At 39.5% G+C, this 26,964-nt stretch overlaps 1 protein-coding gene across 1 annotated transcript; it reads left to right on the top strand.

Annotated features, from left to right (window-relative positions):
• The first annotated feature begins 415 nt into the window (after positions 1–415).
• Positions 416–25,695, top strand: RAB12 (RAB12, member RAS oncogene family). The gene is made up of 6 exons (XM_063130579.1): positions 416–681; positions 12,867–12,927; positions 19,408–19,546; positions 19,878–19,967; positions 22,644–22,748; positions 23,452–25,695. Exons 1-6 carry the CDS (start codon positions 447–449, stop codon positions 23,563–23,565), a joined length of 744 nt encoding a protein of 247 aa, XP_062986649.1. The 5' UTR covers positions 416–446; the 3' UTR covers positions 23,566–25,695.
• The last annotated feature ends 1,269 nt before the right edge of the window (positions 25,696–26,964 follow it).

Genomic DNA, 26,964 nt, shown 5'->3' with positions numbered 1-26,964 from the left:
ATTCAACCGGTGAAAACTACACCATTGCTAGCTATATCCCTGTGCAGGAACGACGGCAATTCGTGGAATTTCTGCCGCTGACCCTGAGAATCTCTTTGCTGAGGTCAGCAGGGCAACTTGGCCACAGGGCGCCCGCGTAGCCGGGGCAGAGCGCCGTGAGGCCCGAGGGCCGATCCTGCTGCCGCCGCCGCCGCCGCCTTTTCACCTCGAGGTGACGGTGCCGAGTCTCCCTCCGGGCCCGTAGAGGGCGCTGCTTCCCGCCGTGTGACTCAGGGCGTCTCTGGCGCACAGGCGGGATCGTCATCCGGGCGGCCGCGCAGACTGGCTGGAGCCCCGGTTCCCCTTCTCAGGCCGAGGCGGGACGCAGTGGGAGCCGGGAAGCAGACGAGGGCGGCCGGGCCCTAACTGAGGTGGCGGGGAGTGGGGCGCGCGAGCCGCATGAGTGGATGGAGCCGGGCTCGGGGCTGCAGCGGCGAGGGCCGGGACTTGGCGGGGGGCTGGGCTCGGCCGGGGTCTCCCCTGCGCTCTCGGGGCCTCAGGGCCGCCGCAGGAAGCAGCCGCCGCGCCCGGCGGACTTCAAGCTGCAGGTGATCATCATCGGGTCGCGGGGCGTCGGCAAGACCAGCCTGATGGAGCGCTTCACGGACGACACCTTTTGCGAGGCCTGCAAGTCCACCGTAGGTACGCTGAGGCCAGTCGCCGTGGACGGGAGGGACATGGGGAGAGACCGGTCCATTGGGCTGTGAGGTGAAGGGGAGGAGGGGGTCCGTTGAGCTCGGCATGGGGTGGAGGTGGGGAGTTAGTTGATTTGTGCTTAGGGTGCTGCCTTTGCTTTTTTTAAAAAAAACTTGGGGTTGATCCACTGGAGTTTGGATTTACACTTTTGCCTCTCTGAGGTTCCTTAAACCACCATCTTCTCTTTCCTGTTGTGATGCCGCCTCTTAAAACATCCCGAGGCGTATCCCTAACCTTGGGGTTAGCGTCCATTGTGAAATCCCAGTTTCTTTGCCGATTGTAAACGCCTCGTTAGCAAGGTTGGGCTGCGAAGTATAAAGTTACTGTTCCCTAGGAAAGTGAAACTCTGCCTTGGTTTCTCGATTCGGTGCCTTTCTCTTCTCTCTCAGAACGGGAAGGGAATCTCTCTCCCCACCCACCCCAATCTACCGAGCCGAATTGGCGGTGACTGACCCCGTAGGGGATCTTGGGGTTGTTTGTGTTCAAGGAAAACATCGACCCAGTATGTGGCTTTTGTGAAAAGCCAAATTCCATGTTGGGATCATTAGGAAAAGAACTGACAATAAAAGGACTAAAAATCATAACGCCTTTATGGAATTCTGTGGTTATGACCCCACTTGGAAGACAGGGAACAGTTATGGTTATTGCACGTCAAAAAGGATATTGTAGAGTGGGAAAAGAGGCAGCCAAAATAGTCAAGTGACTGAAGCAAATCCCCTATGAAGAAGGGTTACAACATCTGGGTGTTTTACCTTAGAAAAAAAGCAAGAAATGGGGGACATAGTAGAAGTGTATAAAAGTATGCATGATGCAGAGAGAAAGTGAATATATAAGATAAGGTTATTGACGGTGTGAAGATATTTACTAATGCTCAGGATCCGCCCCTGACCCATGATGGTAGGGAAGACACTTCCTCTTCATGTGAGATGAAAGCATTTCTGTGTTGTATAGTCCTGATGGAAATCCAAGGCAAAAACACACTGCCTTTAGTAGTATTGGTGGCAAATAAATGCTAAATATATATAATAGGAAGGGAATCTTCAGCCAGGAATCATTAAACACCGTTACTGTTTTACAGTAACACATTTACCATCTGGGAGATGAGTGTATATTGTGAGTTTGCAACCAGTCTTAGGCTTGGTGGAGGGGTTAGTTAGATGAAATATTACTACCATAGCAATTCAGATGATCAGATTTGTTGACTTTAAATGGCCCTTTAAGTAGGGTGACCGTATGAAAAGGACAGGGCTCCTGTATCTTTTAACAGTTGTATTGAAAAGGGAATTTCAGCAGGTGTCATTTGTATGCATGCAGAACCTGGTGAAAATCCCTCTTCATCACAACAGTTAAAGCTGCAGGAGCCCTGCCCTGAGCGACCACATACAAAAGAGGGCAGCCTAAGCATCTGTAGAGCTTCATGCTGCTACAGATGCATTCTGTGACTCCCTTCCTTTCCACAATATATTATTCTTCTATTATATGTTTACTTTCTAAGGACCATAGGTTAGTGATAGAGTATGTGTTTTGCAGAAGATTCCAGGTTCAGTTCCTGACATCTCCAAGTAGGTCTGGAAAAACTCCTGCCTGAAACCCTGGGGAGCCTCTGCCAGTCAGTGTCAACAATACTGGGCTAGATGGACCAATGGTCTGACTTGGTTCCTTTGTTCCTATAGTTTCAATGAAAAAGTCTAATTGAATCAGAGTTTAAAGTTCTTAAGGTGTTTATAAAAGTTCTAGCTACTATCTTCACAAACAGTGGCAATGGGAATACTGCTGTGGCAAAACTTTTTTAATAGTCAAAATTTGATCTTCTGTGCAAAATGCAGTTTCAAGAAACATGTGGCTGTTGAGATACTTCTTTGTGGTCCAGAAGGTCTTAATGGAAAATTGGAATTGTCACAGTGTAACAGTATGCATAGTTACTTTACTATGTTCAATGAGGTTTATTGCCTGATAAATGTGCTAGCAGCCTTATCTCATTATACCTCATTATATTCTAAGCAGGAGGACCTGGTTTGCAAACCTTATACTTTCAAGGAATCCTTTCCACATCCACTTGTCTGCTGAGGCACTCTTAAGTATCTGCCTTGAAACCCCTACATTTTTTCATTACCATCTGGGGCATTCACTCAGTTCATGCAGTGAATTTTGCAGACCTTTTCACCCTCTCCATTGACATGTGTGAACTGAGTGTGCTCCAGAACACCCAATGTATGTGTTTGATCTAACAAGCAAGCTGTCTTTCAGGGAAATTTAATTGCAATTACTGATCTCTTTAAGAAACGCCTAATAAGCCTCAGTGGAGTACTAGGGTTCCCTGGAACACAGTTTGATAAAGCAAATAAGTACTGTAGGTCTTTCTTGTGGATCATATTTCTTTTAACAAGATCCTGTTGCATTTCACAAAATACTAGGAATTGTTTGTAGAACGTGAAATGTTAAATTGGTTGTGAAGAAACTGCAGCTAGAATTTGAAAGTACTTTCTTGACTTTTAAAATAGCAGATAAATTCTGTTTGACTCTTTTGCAGTGTCACTTAAGTCCATCTACATGTTTAATGAATTTAATTGGCCTACAATGCTGCAATCAAAGCAGTTAAATGACATATGAATATCCTTAAAACATCACTGAATGTTTTAAGGTCGTTCAATGCCTAGAATTGTAGAGAACCTCTGCTGATATTTAGCTAATCTTAGAGCAGGCTAAAGTAGATACCTTGGATCAGTATTCACTTAAAGTTGCTTCTTTCATAATATATAGCATATAGACTATAAACTGGGGCTATGAACTGAGTTATACGTTCATTTATTGGCTCCCACATGTCCAGGCAAAGGAAATGACACATAAGGATGGGGCAGGTTTTAATTACTTGATACCATTTTGTGCATATTACATTAGTTGTATCTTAAGAGTTTACACCAGGGATCCCTAACTTTTTTGGACCCATGGGCACATTTGGGCATTTGAGAAACTGCTGTGGGCACCACCACAAAATGACTCCCATGGAGGATATGGCTAGTCACATATGGCTTCCAATGTGGGCCTGACTAGTAGAAGATAACGAATTCACCCAAGAAACTGAGTACATGCAGAGGAAGCATCTAAGGTCCAAAAACAATCCACATATTTGACCTCACAAAGCATAACAAAAATACTTATTTAAAGTTGCAATCCTATAGAACTTGGTGGGAATTGCCTCTGAGTAGGCATACATAGGATTGCTCTGCAGATCCCATATACACCCTCCTTTCCTCAGCCCCAAAGGAACAGAAAATAGCCCTAGCCCCAAAAGGATAGAAAAGGTTTTCCTCTGCCTCAGGCCCAGGTTTAGCCATTCTGTTCCTCACATGGCATTCCTACCTTCCTGTCTGCCATCAGAGCCCCCACTCAGGAAGATGGTGTATGTGAAGAATGAGAGAAAGGCCTGGGAAGGGAGAGAAAAAGAACAAGGCTGGGGATTGGGAGGAGGAAGAAATAGCAAGATAAAGAAGTGAGAAGGAGAGAGAAAAAGCAAGGCTAGGGACTGAGAGGGAGGGGGAAATAGTGAGAGAAACACAGCAAAAGATGTGGGAGAGGAGAGCAAGAGCAAGGCTAGAGACTGTGGCTGGGTTCAGTCAACACGATAACCAACAGTAGTTTAAGTATTCAACCGTCAGTTGAGTGGTCAACAGTTGGTTATTGTATTGTCTGTCGGGCAAAAAATACCCCACAGTTGACTATTTCCCCAAAATAACCAACTGAGATAGGCTGAGTTCGGATGACACACTACTCAACTGGGGGGCTGGGGGGGGTGTTAATAGGAACAGCCATAACCAACGCTTTGCAGAGTTGACTATCTGCACAACTGTTGGTTAGCGTGTTGTCTGTGGACTATTTTGCAGGGTTGAGTGAACTATTTCGGCTATCTACAGAGCTCCTGGGCAAGAGTGGCCAAAATCATGCTGGCTGCTCTGCTACAGCCGGCGCAACTTGCAGAGGCTGCTGGGATAGCACCGGGAGGACTGAGGGAGGAGGGAGGGTGGAAAGAGGGTTGGGGCAGTGTTAGGCTGAGTTTGGACTATTACCACCACCCCCAGTTGATTAGCGTGTCGTCCAAACTCAGCCTTAGTCAAACATCAGGTCCACTCAATGCCAGCCCCAACCACTCCACAGTTGTGTAGGAACATCTTATCCGAGTTCGGACAACACGCTAATCAACCGGGCAGGGGGGTAATAGGAACAGAATGGGAAAATCCATTGATTAGCGTGTCGTCCGAACTCAGCCATTGCGTGGGGAGGAGCCGCAAATATCCAACTGTAAGTTGACTATTAACCCACCATTGACTAAAGTGTTGTCTGAATGCAGCCTGTGAGTGGAGACAAACAGCAAGATAAAGGGCCTGTCATGCTAAGCCATTGAATGAGTTCGGTTGACATGCTAATCAGTGGGGGGGTGGGGGTGGTAATAGGAACAGAATGGGAAACAACCATTGATTAGCGTGTCGTCTGAACTCAGCCACTGTGGATAGCTCAAAAACACGATCCACGGTGGCTTAGTGTGTCATGTGGTGAGAGCCCCCCACCCAATGATGGTTGAACTAACTGTGCCCGCTACCCACCCTCTGCAGTATTAGCAGGCTTCTACAGTTTCTGTGGTTAGATTACTCCATTCTGGTGAGGAAAACCTGGAGACGACCATAGAGTCCGCCAGCAAGAGTGACCACCACTTCTGGTGACACTCTTGCCATCGTGGACTTTCTCTGTGGTTACATGGCCATTTCCACCTTTTTTACAACAGAGTAGCTGCTGGATGCCCATTCGTGCTGTAGAGGATGCCGGGATGTGCAGTTAAACTGTGCAGAGGTTTGACCAGTAACTACAGAGGGTGGGTGGGGAGTGGAACCAAGTGGCACCACGTGGTTCCGCAAGTCATGAGGCAGGCCTGATACTTTAAGGTGGATTCCTGCATTGAGCGGGGACTTGATGGCCTTATAGGCCCCTTCCAACTCTACTATTCTATGTTTCTATGAAAGAACAAGGCTAGGGAAGGAGAGAAAGGCTAAGGAGGGAGAAGGGAACGGAATAGTGAGGAAGGGGGTCTGTGGAGAGGAATAGCAAGGCTGGGAATGGAAAGGGAGGGCAGAGGGGGAAAAGTCTGTATGGGCAGGGGAAGATTGAGCCCAGCCATGAAGTAACTCTTTGCTTCTCTTCCTGCCTGCTGAACTTTTGATTAGCGGTAGGTTCAGGAACAGGAAGGAGAAGATGGCATCCTAATGTTTTTCAAGTTTTTTTTAATTTTTAAAAAATAATAGGGGAGTGGAGAGCTTCACAGGTGCTATTAGAGTCATGGCTTTAAGGTCTCTTAGGGTGGCTCTTTCTGATCAAGCTATCAATCATCACATGAAGGAACAATCTATTAATGTGCTTTTAATCGTCACATGAAGGAACAATCTCTATTAATGTGCTTTTAATTTGTAACTCTCAAGATTTTTTAATTGAAATCAGAATATGGTCTTGCATTGTAATTACAGAGACCTTTGGGTGAAAACATATACTCACTTACCTGAGAGTAAATCCTTTTGATGTCAGTGGGGTTTATTTCTGAGTTAGACAAGTATAGAATTGCACTGTTTGTTACTTATAATAGTAACTTACTAGCCATCATATGTGTGCTAATTTTAGAAACTGGAAGCAAAGATTGCAGAAGTGAATGCATAGTGACTGCTCATCATAGACCAGGGCAGGGCAGGGCAGAGATGTTCTGGTTTTGGCTTTGTGTTGATTTTAAATATATTCCAACCTGTCACTAGCTAATGTTTTCTAAAATAAAACATGTGAAAGATGCCTCCTAAAATCTAGACTAGAGCAGTCAAACTCATATTCATCCTTCCTACCCTCTGTTGGGCCATATGTGATAAGCACTTCAGTCTGGAGTTAACCCCTTTTTCTAATAAAGCTTAATAAATCTTCCTACTTGCCTATAACAGCTATATGATGTCCACACTGTTACATCACACAGCAGTCACCTGTGTATAGCTGTTAAGTTGTTTTTATTTTTTGCAAGCTACTTTGCACATTCTAGAAAAAAAGGCATATAGTTAGGCCTGATTTGCATGATCATTCAAGGCTTTGTGAGCTGTGAATAAGCATCAGGGAGAGTATTCCTCCACTCCCCCCTCCCATTGCACGCTAGCTTCAGCATGAAGATCCTAGCTTGTATCAAGCCAGAATTCCCTGTTAAATCACTCCTGATTAGTCTACTTCAGGGCTCCAGTAAATCTACCACTGAGCAGGTGGCCAAATTCCTGAATTTGGCCATCCGCTCCAGATCTCTTATGGATGTTGATTGCACTTAAATCCACAGATTAGCAATTTTATTATCTATACATCCCTCCTTTTTTCACTATGCTAGGCCCCAATAACCCAATTCTGTTCCCTTTTCAGAAACCAACAAATAACAATCTAGTATCTTTAGTGGTTTTGTAACACTCCCTCTTTTTTATCTCTACTTTGTACTGTTTTATATAATGGTGTATCTTCTTGTTTTATATTGGTCTGTTGACTGTAAATAAAGAAATACAATCCCTGTTAAATCAGGACTAGGAAAGGACCATCTTGGTTTATTTTTCTGCCTGGCTTGAACATAATGGGGAACTCTGACTTAATACAAGCTAGTATCTTTGCACTAAAGTTGACATGCAACAAGAAGTGTGTGTGGAGGACCACTTAGCCCTGATGCTTGTTCACATCTTTATTTTATGTATTTGTAGGAACACACACACACATACATATATATATATATATATATATATATATATATATATATCCATATCCTTTTGGACCAATGGCAAAGCAAACGTGTTAATAAAAAAATTAAAATAGTAAAACCACAAAATAAGACAAACAAAAACAGCCAAAAAAGTTAGGATATAGTTAAAACCCATTTTAAGCCTAGTGAAATAAAAATTGACTGCCCACCTAAAACACATTAGTGAAAGACAGTTCAACAACTAGCGGTTGCCACTGAGAAGGTTGTGTCTTGTGTTAGTGCTAGCTATATCTCTCTTGGCTACAGAACACAGAGATGGGCCTTGAATGATTGCCATAAATGATACATGTGGGATGAAGCAGTCTTTCAGATATCCAGGTCTCAAAGCTTTATAGATAATTGGCCCCAGAAACAAATAGGGAGTCAGTACAGCCGTTTATTCAGAATTCAGTCCTCTGAGTTCTAATAAAACAAAAAGTGAACTAGTGGGTGGAGCTAAGTTTAGTAAATGAGCGTCTGTTTGGTATTGAGAGTAGAGAGTTGTTAAGCTGTAAACAGCGGCAATAGTATCAGAAGAAGCTAATCAAGTAGGCAGGTTTATCTTAAGTTTGAAGCTTTACTTTTGACTGTGGAAAATAACCTTTTTTGCTCTGTTACATTGAAGATCATTAGTGATTTTCAGTTGTGTAAAATAAAAGAAGGTACAAGTTATAGGACGTGAAGGTTTTCTTCTATTGGACTGCACAATGAAGTCCTAAGAATCTCTCATTACACTGAGGTCATATGATAGATTTCATCTTCATGCATTTCAAAAAGCACTAGACTGTTTGAACCCTATGATAGTGAAGTAACTTTGAGTTGATTAGTTTTAAACAACCATTGTGGAATATGACTAATTTTAATTGTACATCCCATGGCAACATTATGGAATTTCGGTGAATAAATAAGATTGTATCCAGTTGAAAAGAAAAGTGCCAATAAGCAGAGCATCTCTCAAAGTTGTGATCTAGCCCGGCTACAGATCCAAGCCTATTCTATTCCTTGTTTCGTTGATGTTGTATTTTTGCTGACCCACCCCACTCCACAGTTGCCGAGCTTAGCACAATTATACTTACACTGCAACCTATACGCATCTACTTAGAAGTAAGTTCCGTAGTGTTCAATGGAGCTTACTCCTAGGTAAGTGAGTTATGGATTGCAGCCATAGGGAATGATTTTGAGTTTTAAATAACTTTGACTTTAGAATCTAGATTCAAAAGCATTGCTCAAGAGCACATGGATTTGACATGGTGAGATCTGTGTCAGAAATTTTAACAAATACATGTTTTTTTTAATACTTTTTTATTTTCCAATACTTAAACATACATCAATACAATAAAAAATATAATACATAAATGTTGAATAACCTTAATAGCAAATTTCTAGTTTAATCTATTAACATAATCATACTTAACATAAAAGTGCACCCCCCACCCCGGGATCTATTCCTGTTTCCAAAATCTCATTGTTTCTTCTGGAGGTGGTTTCCCACTCCCCTTAGATAAAACAAATTCTAGGAACTGTTTCCATATTCCCTCGAAATCATTCGTTTTTGTTATTCCTCTTCTCACTTTTATATTACATGTTAATTTATCATTAATAGCAATGTCCCATATTTCTTTATACCAATCTTCTATATGGTAATCCCCTTGAACCAGTTCCTAGATATCATTAACCTTGCTGCCGTCAACAAATTTGTTATCAATTCTTTTGTCTCTTTATTACAATTTTATTCTCCATATAATAACAATGCCACTATAGGTGTCTCTTCAATCTCCATTCCTACAATTTCTTTTATTTCGTTAAACACCATTTTCCACAATTTTTGAACAAATTCACATTCCCACCACATATGTAAATACGTTCCTTTTTTTTTTGACACCCTCTCCAACAATTTGCTGAGTTCAGCTTATTTTATTTAATCTCACCGGCGTTAGATACCACCTCCATATAATTTTATAATAATTTTCTTTTATCCTCACAGACATATTTCTCAACACTCTTTGTTTCCATATTGCCCTATTTGTACCTTCAAGTCAGTTTCCCAGACCATCTTACCCATACTTTCTGTCTCCCCCTTCCCAAGTAGTATTCTATATATTTTACTCGTTAACCCTTTTATCATTTTATTTTCCCCTTTCTCCATTTCTTTTTTTAAGATCAGCTCCTCAAATTTCGTAATCACTCTACACTCTCAGTTATCCTTTAGCCATTTCTTCGTCCATTGTTCTAATTGAAAATAATTTAATTACGATAATTTTTTCTCTTTTAGTCTCTCCACTAATTCTTCTCAAGTATTCATCTTTCCTAGCCAATCTTTTAGCTTCATTAACAAATATGTTTTTACTAATCTCCACATAAGATGTAACAGCTTTGAAATTAGAAGCAATATTAAGACTGCAAGGTTTAAATAAGCTTTTTATATTGTATTTTGTATTTGGGTTTTTAGATTGTTGGTTGTTTTATTATGTTCCTCATGGTTTTAATTTTTGTGAACTGCCCAAAGAGCTTTGGCTATTGGGTGGTATAAAAATGTAATAAATAAATAAATAAATAAATAAATAAAATAAAATATTTTAATTGGTACATTAACCCACTAATGCTTTAGTTGGGTAATCATGGGGTCAGTTTTAATGAAGTGGGGCTTTGGGTTAATGGTGCACTTCGTTTGTTTATGCTGGTTTGACTTTAATATATTAATAGAGCGTGAAAAGGGTATTAAACATGGCATTATTTATATATGTCTGAAAGACTAGGGTTTTTTTTTATGTTTCCACATATGGCTTGGCCAATAACTAGTCTATAGATTTACATTTCCACATGCAAGTTTGCTTGTGATCAAAACATTTCAACAAAAAAATACGCCGTGGTGGTGGAGGTAAGAGGATTGTGTGAATTGTATCTGCTCTTAGACTTGTCAGAATTGAACTGATGTCCTTCTTAAATGTTTACTCACTACTTATATGAAAAATTAAGCCAAATACATCCTGATAATTTCTTTTACATTTGATAGATAGCCAACCATTATACACTTGGCTTTACACTGCCTAATAGGAAGCTATTTCTAGTATTTAGCTCGAGTGTAATTCTTGTGGCAATATATGGCTCTGACAGATTAGGAAAACAGTAATCTTATTGTCCTAATGGCATATATTGAGAACGGAGAGAAATCAAAGTTTTAAAGAGAATCTCTCTCATTTTACATTTCAGATTGATGCTTAAGCGAGATGCTTAATTTAGAGACCAAGAAACGAAAGCAAGGGTGCCTTTGGTTTTGGCTCTTAACTACAGCAGCCATTAATGCAAGGCTAAAGCAAACACAAGGGGCAAGCATGCCATGCATTCCCTTACCTAGAACACAAGGAGGAGCACCTGCTAATAGCTTATTCTAGAAGAATACATTCTCCTCCCCCTTTCTCTTCCCCAGAATTCCGAGCTAAAGGTTCTTGAGTCTAGGAAGATAGAAACACCTCAACCCGTAGGCAGTCTTCACAGTCACACAGTCAAGCCAGCCAGGGCAGAAATGGAGGCTGTTTAGAAGCAGTGTGTGGAACTGTTTCTTTCCCCTTCGTAGGCAGGAGGAGTGACACAGCCAACTCTGCAGCCTTCAAAGCAGAGGATTTTTATTCTGGAGGTAGCATGTGCATCCACTTGTCTCTCTTTCACAGAAGGGGTTGGGAACAGAAGCGGGCTTGAGTGCTTCTTCTTAAATTATGGGGCAACTGAACATGCGCTGGTGCATCTCTCCTGGTTTCCCAGAAGCACTTCTTACTTACTCCAGACATTGGGGGAGGGGGGGTTACAAGCATGAACTTATCAGTATACCTCTTTAACTTTGCTGCACTTGGTTGCTCCCCGTTACATGTGTCTCTTTAATATTAATAGAGTTTTAAAATAACTCTTAGCAAAATCCATAAAACAAAACATTTATGTAAAGTGGTTGGAATCCGAAAAACATCTTCAGCCATACCCCTGACTTGCATTCATGATGTATGTTTTTTAAAAAAAAGTAATTTAAAAAATTGAACAGCAGACCATTATGCCATATGACGTACCGTTTTGAAACTCCTTTTGTGACATAGACAGGTGGGAGGTTATCTGTGTAGTGCTGTTCAAGAAACACAGGCCCAAAGCCTTCTTGGGGTCACAACTAGGTGCATTGTTGTCTGGATCCTGCTTAACATCCTTGAAGAATGCGAATTAAAGTTATAGACAAGAAAATGTGTGTGATGTGTCTGTTCCTTATTTTATGTGTGTTGGAAGGTATTGTCCATGTGTTTGGTATATTTTTACATTGTCAATAATTCTATTTTCAGTCAGCTGGGCATATTCATGAGTAGGCATTGTATGGAAAAAATAAACCCGCTATTGCTTGCATGAATGGCTAATAGTTTAGCTCATCCATTTGCACTGCAAAGTCAAAATCAGTTTTTTCCTAGGTTAAATATTTTAATATTCTGTGTGCTATTTACAATACTTGGGAAATTTTATTATGTATAATGGTATCACCGATTTATATACTTCAAGGAAGATAAATTCCATAGATCTTTACACAAGCAACAAAAGTCCTGGTCATTTAACAACTTAAGTGTTATGGGCACACTGAAAGTTCCTTTAAGTAGGAATCAAGCAAGCTTGACTCTTCTGGATTGACCTTTATTCCTAACTGCTGAGAGATTCTATTATAATCAGTGGTACAGAAATGTTACAAATAAATAAATGAATAAAATAGCAAATTAGGGGCAAATGCCAGATTACGGCTGGACATCAGGAAAAGCTTCCTGACTAAGAGCAGTATGACAATGGAACCAATTACCTAGGGAGATTGTGGGCTCTCCCACACTAGAGGCATTCAAGAAGCAGCTGGACAGCCATCTCTCAGGGGTGTTTTAAGGTGGATTCCTGCATTGAGAAGGGAGTTGGACTTGATGGCCTTATAGGCCCCTTCCAACTCTGCTATTCTATGATTCTATGAAATGGAGCTAGAAGATGTCGAAACTGATGGGGACCCTTCAAAACATGTAGTAAAGCTTTTGATGGTTCCTAAAAAAAACCCAGTGAAGACAGGAGGGACGCTTAGTTTGAGTTGAATAAATGTAAAAAACCAGACCTTTGGAGTTGTCAAAAGAATTTCCAATGAGAGCACTAGGCAACTCCATATGGGGTCCTTGTAAGAAATGCCTATTCTTTGCCTCCCCCTTGCCCCTTTATGGTGGCCCAAGGTGGTATAAGTCCCCCTATTTAAGTTGTTTATATATGAACAGGTACAAAATTAAATTAAATCATACCTGTATTGCTTTTGCTTCTTATTCCTCCTCTTTTGTTTACTGTATTTTATTTATAGGTGTTGATTTTAAAATCAAAACAGTAGAGCTAAGAGGAAAGAAAATTAGATTACAAATCTGGTAAGTAAAAAAGAAATGCAACCAGCAGAATGTTTTTAAAGTTTTGTGTTCTAGCATGGTTTCAATATGCTTGTCTAATATGATTAACTGTTATAAGCTGATTTAGCTTTTAACCCACCTGCTGCTGCTTTTCCTTTCCCTCACACAGCTCTAGAAATTGGTAACAAATTTATAAAGAAGTGATTACAGTGCTGAATGACCAACCGAGTGATATAGCTTGTACATCTTATTAATTCCAAGCATTTAACCCTGCTCTTTGGCCAAAAAGGTTCCTAAAGAAGCTTATGTAAGATCAATAAAAATGGGACCGTCTAGTTTAATGATTGCGAAGACCCTTTCTAGCAGATCAGGCATCAAGATGTTTGGCTTTTTTTAAGGTATCAGCTGGGTTGGCTTTGGCTCTCTCACTGCAGATAAACTGATTTTCTAACAGGGAAGTACCAGAGACATATCTATAGGGAATGTGACTCCTAAATCAGTCTTATTAATTTCTACAGCCATTCTTGAATCTAGGAACAAGTCCCTAAATGTTGTATTAGTTTTCCAAATAGTAAATCGTTGTCTTTTGACATATCACATCATAGTACATTATTACAATTAGCATGACACTTTAAAGGCCAAGTATGCTCAAACAGGTGGGGGTGTCTGTGGTATTGGACCACTTGAAATAATTGAAATACTGAATTATTTGATGTTGGAACCTATGAAAAACTGAACTGAAAAAAATAGTCCTGTTTTGTTGACTGCTAGTGATGATAAGAAGTACAATCTATATGAAAACAAGATTGTTTATTGCTGTAAGAACCAAGGGATGCATGATGTCAATTGTTCACAAATTGTTTCTGTGTTATTTAGTCATGCGATAAAGTGATACATTAGTGCATATTGTCACATAAAAGTATACACAGTAGAGTGGTTCAAATTGCTGTTGTGAGAGAATAAACCCATCTATGCTTACGCAATCCTAATCCTATAAGATAGTTAATGGCTTTACCCCAGTGCATTAATAATACTTCATGCATAATTGGCATTAGAAATAATTGCTAGGTATGCTAACAGTCTGTGGTGGGTGAAAGAAACTTCTGTGGTAGTTTCAGTGACACCACTGAAATCTGTTAGTACTTAACTTTTGCATAGATGCAGTGAATTCAGTTTACTAACTCCTCTTGGCAGGTCACCATCAACTCTGTTTGTCGCACCATGTGTTTGTCTTGCTTCCATCTGAGTTAATTGCTGTTGCATCTTTCGTACCATCCGTTACCTAATACTTGAAAGTTACTGGCATGACTTCATTCCTCATCTGTGTCCCAATCTGGAATCCTTTGGCCACAGAGTTGGTACTTGAGCCAGCATGATGATTAGCCAGGGCCTACTGAAGCTGATATGAGGTAATGTAGATTTTCAATGTGCCAATGTCTTTGAGTGTAAAATTAACAATTTATGTGAGCTTCTTAAACCCAGTTTCACAAAATATTTCAAAAGTCACCCAAGATTCTGCACTAAGTCAATCTGTTGATTTCAATGGGCGTTCAGCATATGTAACTGGATAGGAGCCCATTGGCCCTGAACTTGCTTATAAAAGTACCCCTTTAGTGTGTGTTTTTAAACTTTCAATGGGATGTAAAAAAAAATCTGGTGCTTACTCAAGTTAAGAGGGTTGCCTTTAAAAGTGAAGTAGCATTCCATAGAATAAAGTAGTATTCCATAGAGAATAACATTAATTGGGCATTTCTTACACCTTTAATAAATCATTTTATTATTAATAAAGGATTAATTAAAGGCGTTATCAGAAGTTCAAGTGCACACACAGCTCTTGCTTCCAAGAGTTGCCTTTTCATTTAAATGGGGGAAACAGATTAATATATACAGAAGATGCAGATATGGATCTTCTGTCTCCATTGGAATTAATGGAGAATCTCTTGTGGGTGGGCTCCCCACTATATAGATGTAGCAGAAATCACTTCCTTAACTTTGAATCATAATGTTTACTTTAATTACATATTATTTAATCTCAGCACTATGAAATAGTTGCATCTTCCCCCACAAATATCCCTTTAATCAATCTCTTCCTCTACCCTTTCCACAAAGTGGGAGTCATTAAAGAGTTTTAAATCAGCTGTTAGTATTGCACAGCTTTTCTAAGAACTGACCTCAGCTGTTAGGATTTTGCAGAAGCTGTAAAGGAATCCGTGCTGTTAGCTTGGCAAAAGCTTCTGCTTACATTCTAGTTGCTATAAAAACAAACCTGGCAATTCCACATCTTGAACACTTTCCAGTCTGTTTCAGTTTTGGAGTATTTGGCAATCATTATTTGAAAACACAAGTTCGTATTTCTCTCAAAGTATTTTGGAAACATTCACATTTTTGTAATGTGAAGGCCACTTCAAACATTAAATTTCCCTACACATTTAGGATATATGTAGGAAACAATGTGCAAAGCACATGTAGATCATCATGTATGAATGACTGCACACAGGTTTGTTTTGATGCACGTATTCCCCATGTAGGAAAATGTCTCATTTGAAGTGGCTCTAAATCTATAGTTAGACAAAACTTTAAAGCATGGTGTTCCCTTTCCTCTGTCCCTTTTCTGTTATCTTGTGCTAATTACAAAATACTGATGCCATAAAGTCTAGAGTTCAAGTGTTTGCATTTTAAACATGCCTGCACACTTAAACTTTCTGAAAAGTGTTTGGTGAGACATTCATTTCCCATTTAACTCTTTCAGTGTGTACCTAGTCATTCTATGTTCTCTGTTAACTGAGTACATCAAGAGGAGCTGATGTTTTCTTTTGAAACGGGAGTGTAGGTGTGCATGTTTGCCATTGTGACATCCTGTATGCATGTTTTACATTCTCATTAGAAATGCTTGAGTAAAGTGCACTGGTGATTCTTTTTTTCCTTTTAGTTTTGCCTATTGTGAAATATATATAAAAGATTAGAGTGGGGAGAAAAGATTTTTTCCCCTATCTAAGCAAAGTTTTAGATAAGGTCTAAAACGAAAATAATTGGATATCCAACTATATTGGATGTATATACATCAATGGGCCTGTTCAGAAAACATGCTAGGCCATGGTTAGGCCGCTAACCCTTTCGCAGCAAGTAGTTAGTGAGATGTTTAAAACATGGTTATGTAGCCACCGAGTTTAGGAATGGTTCATACGACACGCTAAGCCATAATGTTTAGCTCAGAATCCTTAACCATCATGGCTTGGTGTGTTGTCTGAACAGGGCCAGTATATATATCCACCTATATTGCTCCTCTCCAGTAATGCTATCAATGGAGCAGAAATCCCTTTAAAAAAAAAAAAACTTATTTGGGTTTTTTAAAAAACCACGATCCTACTACCCAGCCAAAAAAGGCTCTCAGAGTGGCTTACAATCAGTCAGCAAAAAAGGCAGTCCCTGCTTGCAAGCTTACCATCTAAACAGGCATGACACACAAGGAAAAAGGGATGGGCAGTGAAGAGGAAAAAATTCAGAGCTGGTGAAATGGCCCTGCTTCCCCCATCATCTCCCAGGGATGGGGAAAGGCAGTCCAACTGGAGTAGGTCCTGATGTTTCCTTTGCCTGCTCCTGACTCACTTGCTCCTTCTTGCCCACAGGGTGAGTTGTGTGTCTGTATGTGTGTTGGGGAGATCATTCAACTGGAGTAGGCCCTAATGTTCCCTATTTCCCTTGCTCCTTCTTTCTTACCACAGGGCAGTTGATGTCATATTTGACATTAATATGACTTTGCATTGTTTTGTGGAAAGAACTATGTGTGGCAAGAATAGATATGGTATTCTATTGATGTGTTTTTGCAACTATTATACGCAATATACAAATATACAGTAATAAAAATATTTTCCCTCAGTGATGCTTAAAACTTTTTTTTTTTTGGCTCATTAGGCAGCTGCTTTATTGTTGTTTTTTAAGCCTCAGGTTTTAAAAATAATCTTGAATCTATGGTAGAAATAGTAATTCTGTAAAGGAATCCCCATCCTCGCCCCATGTGTATTTACCACAGACATATGAGGGTGGCAGTGGCATTTTGGGGAGGATGTTCATTTTTTGTTTGTTTTGCAACACCCCCATAGAGTGTGAGTCAAGGTGGGGTGGCTCCTAGACACACACACACCCAGTTGCCCGCCCCGTTGTAGACAGAGGTTTGACAGTGTGATGACTATGTACAAATGTTTACAAATTAGGTTGAAACTGGACTTCTCTTTAAAGCTCCTGTCATTCCACTAAGGCCTTGGCCAGATGTTTATTTCTAAACCCAATGTGAAAGAGCTGGTAGAATATGACAAATAAGTACTCTCACGATAGGCTTTGCTGTGCTTGGAGGTTGAAGTGATATTTGTATAATACTACATATATAATAAGTGCCCATAAAACTACACAGATTAAGGGCAAAAAAAGCAGCATTGGGTGATTTAACATATTTGCTTTTTGTTATTTAAATAGCATGGCATAGGACTCTTGAAAGCCTTCCGGTTCAGTGGCTTCAATGCAGCAAGGGCTCAGATCATAGGATTGCGCCCTAAATGTGTGAATTAATTTTAATGTATTAACCAGTTTGGGAGTTTGGATTTGGAGGTTTGTGGAAAGGAGTACCACAGTTTCCACAGCCTTCAGCGCTTTGGACTGTGCCATGAGTAAGGGAAAGGATCTAAACCTTCTAGTTTGGTGGGTTGTTTTTTTTAAGGTAGTAGCATCTTGATTGGTGTGATGCCCTAGAGATGAACTAAAGCATTCATACCCAACAAGCAGTGGCAGAAGGCCTTCCTAGCCATGCTGTGGGGGAAAGTTGCTCATAGGAAAGACAAGGAAAAGAAGCATTAAGTGTAGGTGCTGCATCTCTGTGCACAAAGCCACATCACACTGTTTCTCCCTTTGTCAGTTCATTCCAGTCATGCTTTTTTTTTCCATTTCCTAGTGTGGCAGAAATAGAAATGATGCACAATGAAAATGGAGACATGACTGTTAAGTATATGATTTTCTTAAGAAGGAACAATATTTGTTTTTTGTCCAGTGCATTTGTCAGCTCGTGGCCATCAGGCGCCAACTTCAAACTTTCAGAAAACATACATGGTACTCTAGGTTGAACCACTTCAGAATGCACGTAGGGAATTGCAAACTGGTTCTGTAAGGCGTTTAGATTATGAGTTCCATGTGAGAAGCCAGTACTCATACAAATGTGCATGGATCTTAAACATCACAAACACTGGCTTCAAAGATCTGGCATGACGTTAAGGTGTCCTAAAATTTGTGTGGTAAATTCGATGTGTAGAGTGAGAAATCCATCACCATTAAAATCAATGTGCATAAAGTGCTTTGTTGCATTTATGCTGACAGTCTGGAGGAAGCAGTGGTGGAGGTAGATAATTTTAGGCTCTGGAGTTAATGGTCTTATGAGAGCGGGGTGAGTTCCTTCAGACAACCATGTCTGTTATTTTAATTGTGAAGCTCATTAGTCTTCTCTTTCCCTCCCCTCCCCCCTGCCCCACCATTCCATGCTTTACAACAGCTTCTACATTCCTCATATGTTAGAGTGCAAAAAAGCCCCTCAATACCTGTTTGCCAACCCTAATTAAAAAAACAAATACTCAGAGCATGCGCAGTTCCACATTTTAAACTCATTTACTTGGGAATAAACATTCTGTTGTAGAAAATGATTATATATATATTTAAAGTAAAAACAATAAAATGAGTATCTATAACTATGTACATGCGTAACTCACTGCCCCCTTAACTATCAAATGTTGTTGTTTTTTAAAATAAGAATAAACGATGCTGCAGTGTAGACGTAGGCCCCAAAATGGACACACTGGCCCAGGTGCTGAGGGTTGGCTTCTTTGCCAGTGCTCCATCCCTTTCTGCTCTCTGGATGGTCAGCTGGATGACTGCAGGCCCTGAAATCCAGCCCTAGCTGTGCTACTGGGAAGAAGATGAGTTTGTTTCTTGTTAGATTCTGATATATGCTGCTATAGTCTTTTTAAATAAGGAAAGATAAGTAGAAACTATAAGGAGCAACTTGAATTCTGTCCACAGTTGCTCCTTATTGCTGAAGCACTTGACCATTCACTTGAACATCGTAGCATTCCTAACAGAAAGGACTGCGGAGTCTTTTCAGCTAGTTGTACTCCTTGACAAATCTAAGGTAGTATAGTAAACTAAAACCCGTCTGTTTTTTCCTATACATGTTGTATAGATGCTGTATATTTTTGACACTTTTTAAAATCCTACCAAGAACTGCTTCTCCCCTACCCGCACAAGTTCATCTACTTCGTTTAAACAAACGCTATATAAAATGTGCAGTTATTCTTGCCTGTTCAATAGTGAAAGATGCAGATTTGTAAATAATAATGATAACAATTGCTACTACTACCACTAATGATAATAATAATTTAACACACGGACTTCCTTGCAGTAGAAATTTGTGATGCTTTGTGAAGTGATAAAATGCTTGTACCAATATTTGGTGCTGCTTCTTAGGGACACAGCAGGTCAGGAAAGATTCAACAGCATTACCTCAGCTTATTACAGAAGTGCCAAGGGAATTATATTGGTGTATGATATCACGAAGAAGGAGACGTTTGATGACTTGCCAAAATGGATGAAAATGATTGATAAGGTAAGCTTTGATTTCTTAAAATAAGCAATTCTGATTTTGATACTTAATCTGGACTTAATGTCAAATTTCATTATGACAGCAGAGCTCTAGAGAGTTAACTCTATTATGTGGCCACGTTTCTAGCTCTCGAGTGACAATTCTGAGGCAGCTATGTACTTAGAAGCAATTAAGGCCATTGTGGGCACTCAGCTGCATCAAAAGGGCATATTCCAATCCGATGTTACTTTGCAGTAATGCTGCAATATTAGTTACAAATGAATGCAAAGATAGTCGAAGGCCTAAGCTAGTGACACAGGCCATTTTGTACTTCTGTTTGTTTTTCATCCCACAGTACGCCTCAGAAGATGCCGAGCTACTACTGGTTGGAAATAAGTTAGACTGTGAAGTGGACAGAGAAATTAGTCGCCAACAGGGAGAAAAAGTAAGTGAAAGTGAAATTAAAATAACATCCATTGATGAAAGTGCAACATAACTTCTGTGGAAGTGTGAATGTTACAGAAACTGAACACGAGCTGTATTTTGATCTAAACTTTAATGTTAGCTAACTTTTAATGTCTTGGAAGCCTTTTATTTATCATTTATTGGATACATTCCTTTAATTAAAACGTAGTGGTAGTCTACTATTTATGTAAAAAAAAATACATGTAAAAATAATCTATTTCCATTTGTTTACACTTAAGCCATGCCATTCAGCTTTGCACAAGCTTTGCACAAGAGTTAGCTTTCTCTAAAAATATTGCTGAGATCATGACGTATCAGTGTTGATATTTCCAGGCAGAGATTGGATGTACATCCACTGCTAATTGGCATCATTGCAATGGTTTGAAATGGGACTGCTGTGATTGCCTAAATTAGGGGGGCTGCCACATGGAGGAAACAGGTCCTACAAAGAGCATCTTCCATACAAACTCTGCTAAATGTGGATATATGAACTAAGAGAAAGGCTAAGCAGGTTATAGGTAGTATGTAATGATACTTGCACATTTCCTTCTGATTTACAATTCTGTGGGGAGAAGGAACAGACATTTATCCTTTTCTATTAACACACAATCTCCATATGTTGTGATACAAAAGACTGGTGTCTTTCAGAGAACTTCCACAACTGAGCATATGCTCCTGGTAGGCAGAGGAGTATAAATCAAAGCAAATAGTTATTTAAGTTCATAGAACAACATAAATACAACTAAACCCAAAATTTAATAATTCAACCAGCATTTCTCTAGTCTTACTCTCATTGCATTTATATTTTTGCAGAAACCTTGCTATATCTGCGTGCAGAAATGAAACATCCAATTATCTCAATCAAGGATTTCCTTAAATCTGATGATTTCAGTCTGATCTCTATATAAAACGGGACAATCAATAAGACATGTATAATGCACTTGACCTTTCCAGTCCCACAATAATATAAATTACAGCGAAGGGAAAAGCCTGAAATCTTCCTTGCAGCAGTACAGAGGGTAAAACATTGAACCTAGGTAATGCTACAGCACACCTGCATGTAGGAAGATTAAATTATGAAAATTTCAGGGCGAAAACTCCAGTGCATATATCTTGTTCCAAAGCAGTTTCATCCATGCAAAGAAAAAGGTATCATTATGTAGTCAACCAAAAGACCCTACAGCTTCAGAATAGTATAACCGAATACAAAGGTTGAAGGCATTAGGCCAGACACTCAATTCCTCTTGCTGGAATCCAGAAAAGCTGAAGCTCTAACACATTTAGGAAGACCAAGGATAGACCAGAGGAAGGCTGCCTGAACCAGATCCACAGATGGTCCAACACCTTTAATCCAGATTGTAGCTGCAGACAGCAACTGGTCTTGGCCTTTGCAGTTTTTAGTGCTGAAGTACATAGGAACCACCTTTCGTGTAATAAAAGTTTGGCCACAGCCTCAGCCCTATTATTTTGCAAGGACCAGTCAAGAGAAGATTTAAAATAGCTACCCAAATGCATATAACTTCAATAATTGATTCTTAGAATAATAAACACCAAGATCATCCAAAAGTCATAAGACCCCAACCTTATCTACCAAGCAGGACAGACTTCGTAGGACAGGCTTCTTCCCCCCACCCCCTCAATGTTTGGGAAGTGCAGCAGTTTATATGCTGGATCATTAAATAAATACATCTATGGCTTCTGTGTCAAGATCCAAATTAACTTAATGGTGCAGAGAAGTAAAGTTTCCCATCTCCTCTTCCCTCCATGCTGCATCCCACATTTTTCATGAGAGCCCAGACACACTGCATTTGAGCAATCACAAGTGTGGCTGCAGGGAAGAAAAAGTGATGGGAAACTTTCCTTCCACGACCCTCCGTAAGTTAACTTATCTTAGCATTCAAACCAGAGGGGAGTATCCAATGCTGCCTGTGTGTCTACACTCCTCCTGTTGCACCAGAGGTCTTCTTCACACAGCGCATAGTTAAACAGTGGAATTAACTATCACAAGATGTACTGATGGCTACCCATTTGGATAGCTTTAAAAGGGAGTTGCAGAAATTCCTGGAGGAGAAGGCTATCAATGGCTACTAGTTCTGATGGCTGTGTCCTACCTCCAGTATCCAAAGCAGTAAGCCTGTATGCACCAGTTGCTGGGGAACGTTAGTGGGAAGGAATTGTTGCACCGTGTCTTCCTTGTGGGTTTCTGGTGAACAGCTGGTAGGCCCACTGTGTGAACAGAGTGCTAGACTACATCAACCCTTGGTCTGATCCATCTTGGCTTTTCTTATGTTCTTATGACTGACAGCTGGTGCAATAGGAAGCTCCCTAAAGAAACCCAAAAAATGAGCTGAAATGCTAGTTTTTGGAATGCATTTCAGCTTGCTTCTGGTTGCTTTAAAAGCTTTTAGCTTCCCGTTGCAGTAGTGGTGGGTCCTGCTGACATGCAAGCAGCATTGGACACTGCCCAGAATGTTTACGTTAACTGCCAAAAATATTTTGGATTCCTGTCTATCATTTTTACATTCAACTGTTGCTTAATTTCATCTGAATGTATAGGTAAATAAATTTGATCACTAATTCTTTTTATAAACTTCATCAAATTAAATGACATTGAAAAACTCCAGGAATTTCTTGACTTCTTTATTTTTCCCATCAGTTTGCACAGCAGATAACTGGGATGCGGTTTTGTGAAGCTAGTGCCAAGGATAATTTTAACGTGGATGAAATATTTCTGAAACTAGTTGATGACATCCTAAAAAAGGTAAAATGCAAGTTAATGAGATGTATACTGCAATCCTATGCATGTCTACTCAGAAGCAGGCCCCATTGAGTTCAGTGAGACTTACTTCTAGGTAAGTGTGTATAGGATTGCAGCCTTATAAAGTTGACTATTTAAAATACTGTTGTTCACTCTATACTACATTCTTTATAAATTTTTCAGTTACTAGAGAACAGCTTGTAGACCACCTCCTCCATCCAAGTTTTCAGCAGAATAATCTACATTGCTGCTTCAATTATGGTACCTCATGCTGAACTTATATCAGGGTAGTTGCTGAATTATTTCTGCTTGCTTCAGTGGAGGAACAGAAGAGTTGTGTAGGGTTATTCTAACTTGCTTGTTGCTTTTTCTTTGCTGTGAAAGAAAAAAGAAGTCCTTAGATTCAGTGAAGAATAATCTTTCAAAATCATAGTGGGCACAATCCAGAGGAAGTTTTGCTAGTTAATTTACTTGGATGTTAATATTTAGCATTATTGCAAAGCTCATGTGTGTTAAATATGAAATATAGACCTTTACAGGTAATTCTTTGCCTTATTACACTTGACTATTTTGCCAAGATTTGAATCTAGGCTAGGTTATGAAGGCAGTGTTATATTTCTAGGCTATAGATTTATCCTCATCAGGCTCTGCAGAATTCTACATAGGATATTGCTTACATTAGGTCTTCATTTTTTATCCTTTTAAGATGCCTTTGGATGTAATAAGGAATGAATTGTCCAACAGTATCCTGTCCCTACAACCAGAGCCAGAAATTCCACCAGAACTGCCTCCTCCAAGACCTCACGTCCGTTGTTGCTGACTTGCTGCTTCGTCCAGAGTGGAAATGATGAGTGGGAGGAAGGAAAGAAGGACAAAAGCACCTGTACTACTCTGCACTACAATCATGTGGCAGTGTCTTGTTGCACTTTGATTCAGAGTCAGAGCTACACACTAAATTTGTAAATATGCAAATATGCAAACCTGGGTAGGATTCAGCTGTAACTGGTTAAGTATTGCCCTTCCCACAAGTGTTTTTTCACTCCTCTTTCCCAGAACTATAAATATTGTACAATTGGCTGGGAAATGCAGCACTCCGAAACCTAGGATGTAAGAAATTAAATGCATACTTTACTTATTCTGAACATAAATGTTGTAATAGTCCTTAATATAAACAAAATCTCTCTTCTAGTATATGGTGCTTTCTTTGCTAGCTTTTTTTTTTTAAGATAATTTTTTAAAATTTAGACTTACATGTATAAAGATTTCTTAAGCAGCATTGTTTCCCACAAGAATTTAAGAAGTTTTTACCGTAGCATCTTAAAATGACTGACAGCACAATTCTATGTATGATTACTCAGAATTAAGTTCTACTTTGTTAGTGGGACTTATGTCTGTGTAAGTGTGCATAGGATAGCAGCCCGAAAACGCAAACCCTCAAGTACTGCTGCTATGCAGCCGCCCTTCATTTCATTGGAGCTGGCATGTGTGCTACCAAACACCATTGGAATGAGCAGGGATTGTATAGAAGCAGAATTCAGTGGATTGAGTCCTGGACACAGACAAATGGTATTTCCGGCAGTTCTTTAGTATTTATTATATTTCATGCTCGGTTGTGTGTGTGTGTATGTGTACTAATGCACTACATTCTTTGCAGTTTTTAAAGGTTGAATTGTCAACTTCCACAGTCCGTTTACCCAAATATAAATTAGCTAGCAATCAGATTCTGTATAAAGCAGAGATATATTTGCAAATTATTAAAAAAAAGATATAAAAGGCATTGCTGCTGTCCTAGATAAATTCTTTTTAAAATCATTTTTAGGACAAGACATTGAACAAAATGGGGATATAAGTTTTGTTAAAATATACTTTTTCTAATAGTTGAGCTTACTCCCTTCAACTATGCTGTACTACAGGATTTTTTAATTATTATTATTTTTGTCTGAATGAATTTGTGAACTATATCTTTTTTGGTATATCTTTTGTTAAAACTGCACTGTATAGTTTAGCTGTGGTAAACCAGTAGCTGCGTATTTGAATAACTTGATGTGTCCTAAAAGTTTGTTGTGGTATTGAAAAGCATTGTCATTCTAAATTAAAGACATGCCAATAAATTTTGTATTTATGAATGACAATGAAACTGCATCTCTTATTAGAATGTCAAATATCAAATGTTGGTCAAAAAAGAAAAATCAAATCTTTGGAGAAAATTCAAAATATTTAATTTCCTGGTTGGTAAAAGCAGGATAATTGGATGTGTTAACTTGCACCACAATCCTGAAAATGTTTACTCAGTTGTGAGTTCAGTGGGGTTTACTCCCTAGTAAACATTCAGAACTGCAGCCCTACTCATAATTGTGACCTATATTGCCATAAGACTTAATTGTTATAGCAGCTCAGCAGGGCATAGCAAAAGGTTTGATGATTCATGGAGCATAAAATAGAACCACTGGCTTTCAAACTCCAAATTGCCATTATTTTCTAGTGCCTGAGACTCTGTTCTATGTGCGAAGCAATTAGTCTGATAAGCAGTGGGTTCCACTGATTGTCCTGGCATTTTGTCTTCAGGTTTCTGGAGGAAATTAAGAATGTTAAATAATTGGGAGCAGTTTAAGTGTATGATAGTTCCTACTAATCTTGGTATACCTCTTTTGGATAATTTAGTTTCAACTAATAAAAGATGCACAATTGAAATGTATTATTTCTGCTACCACAATGTGCCTATACAAGTGTCATTCTTCAAACATATACTGTGTGGCTTTCTATAGTATTGGCTCGATGAAGTTTGCCATTTTTGTAGCACTGGTAGGACTTGTAATAATGCTGTGGGCAATAACAGTGGAAAGGAATTTATGGACAGTAAGTTTAAACTTGACAGACATTAGGTGATTTCCCTGTATTTAAAAAAAAGTGTTTTGCCTTCAGTTCTTGAATAAAAATGTAAGAAAACAGGTCTAGATAAATGTTTATATCTTATTAGGAACTATGCAGTCTTGAACATTCAATGGAAGAGTTTATTCTTTCACCAGAGATTTTAGGTTACTCAAAAGGACTCAAGGTAGTGAACAGATGTTGGGTTGGATCTGGCCAGACTTACTTATACATGGAGGAGAACAAAGATTAGGCCAGATGGTCCGGCCATGAGGTCTGCAACTTAGATCCTGTCTCAAGAGAGAGATTGCAAATGGACTGAATTGTTTGCTGGTAGGTATTGCATGTATAAGATTGCACCTAGCATTCTGGACAAAGAAGTAATGGTGGACCCCCATTTCTGTGTGTCTCCAGCATCTGTAATCACAAAAGGACTTGAATTTGCAACCTTTATACACAAAACATGCATTTTGCCATGAACTTAAAACATTGTTTAAGGTATTCAATGACTTTTGCCAATTCCTTGCCCAAAAGGAGGATAAATAAACTTCTGTCAGAGTACAATTCTATGCAAGTCTACATAGATGAAATCCCCATTGAGTTCAATTGGACTTACTTTCAAGTAAAAGCATATAGAATTGCAACCTAAAGTAATAAAATCCATGTGAAAATATACCTACCAGAATGACTCCAGTATGCAGAGAAGGGGTTGAGATGTTTTCCTTTAAAGTCATTCTGACCAGAAATGAGACATAGGCCTAATCTACACCAATCAGGATATTTCACTATGAAAGCAGTATATAGAAGGCAGGAGCCACACCAAGCAAGATAGAGTGGTATGCAACCAGTATATGGTATGAGTCGATGGGCCCCAGCAGTTGTCAATGCACTTCAATACCACTATAAAGCAGTAGTGTGGCTCATGCCTTTTATATACCGTTTTCATATTGCAGCAGCCTGCTTGGTGTAGATCTAGCCTACAGTTGCATTTTCACTTAACACTAGGGATTAAATTCAAAACCGCACTAATGGAAATCCATTCACATGGAGGATTCTCTTCCTCTCCTGCTGCAGCCAGCCATACCAGCTAAAAATCTCCAGAGGGTTTCCCAGGTCCCCAGAGCAGATTTTGAAATCGCTTGGGGTGCTGCAGAGGAGAGGGTGAATTGCCCTTAGTTCTGCTGACAGCGGTTTCCATCAGAGGAACAGCATTGGAAACAACAACTCTAGATCACCACATAGTCAAGTGCATTCTTTCCACATTCAGCAAACACATCAAACATGTGTTGACTGTTTAACTTGGTAGTGGGGGAAGAAGTCAGCTGAAGAGACCTTTATTATTGAAGTATTC

This window comes from Elgaria multicarinata, chromosome 7 (genome assembly GCF_023053635.1).
Source record: "Elgaria multicarinata webbii isolate HBS135686 ecotype San Diego chromosome 7, rElgMul1.1.pri, whole genome shotgun sequence".
NCBI lineage: Eukaryota > Metazoa > Chordata > Lepidosauria > Squamata > Anguidae > Elgaria > Elgaria multicarinata.
This window is presented reverse-complemented; position numbering and strand designations above follow the sequence as displayed.

Coding starts and splice junctions, on each gene's coding strand:
- RAB12 (XM_063130579.1), top strand. CDS start 447: ATGGAGCCGGGCTCGGGGCTGCAGCGGCGAGGGCCGGGACTTGGCGGG. Junction 682..12,866: donor GGCCTGCAAGTCCACCGTAG/GTACGCTGAGGC, acceptor TTTTATTTATAG/GTGTTGATTTTAAAATCAAA. Junction 19,968..22,643: donor GTCGCCAACAGGGAGAAAAA/GTAAGTGAAAGT, acceptor TTTTCCCATCAG/TTTGCACAGCAGATAACTGG.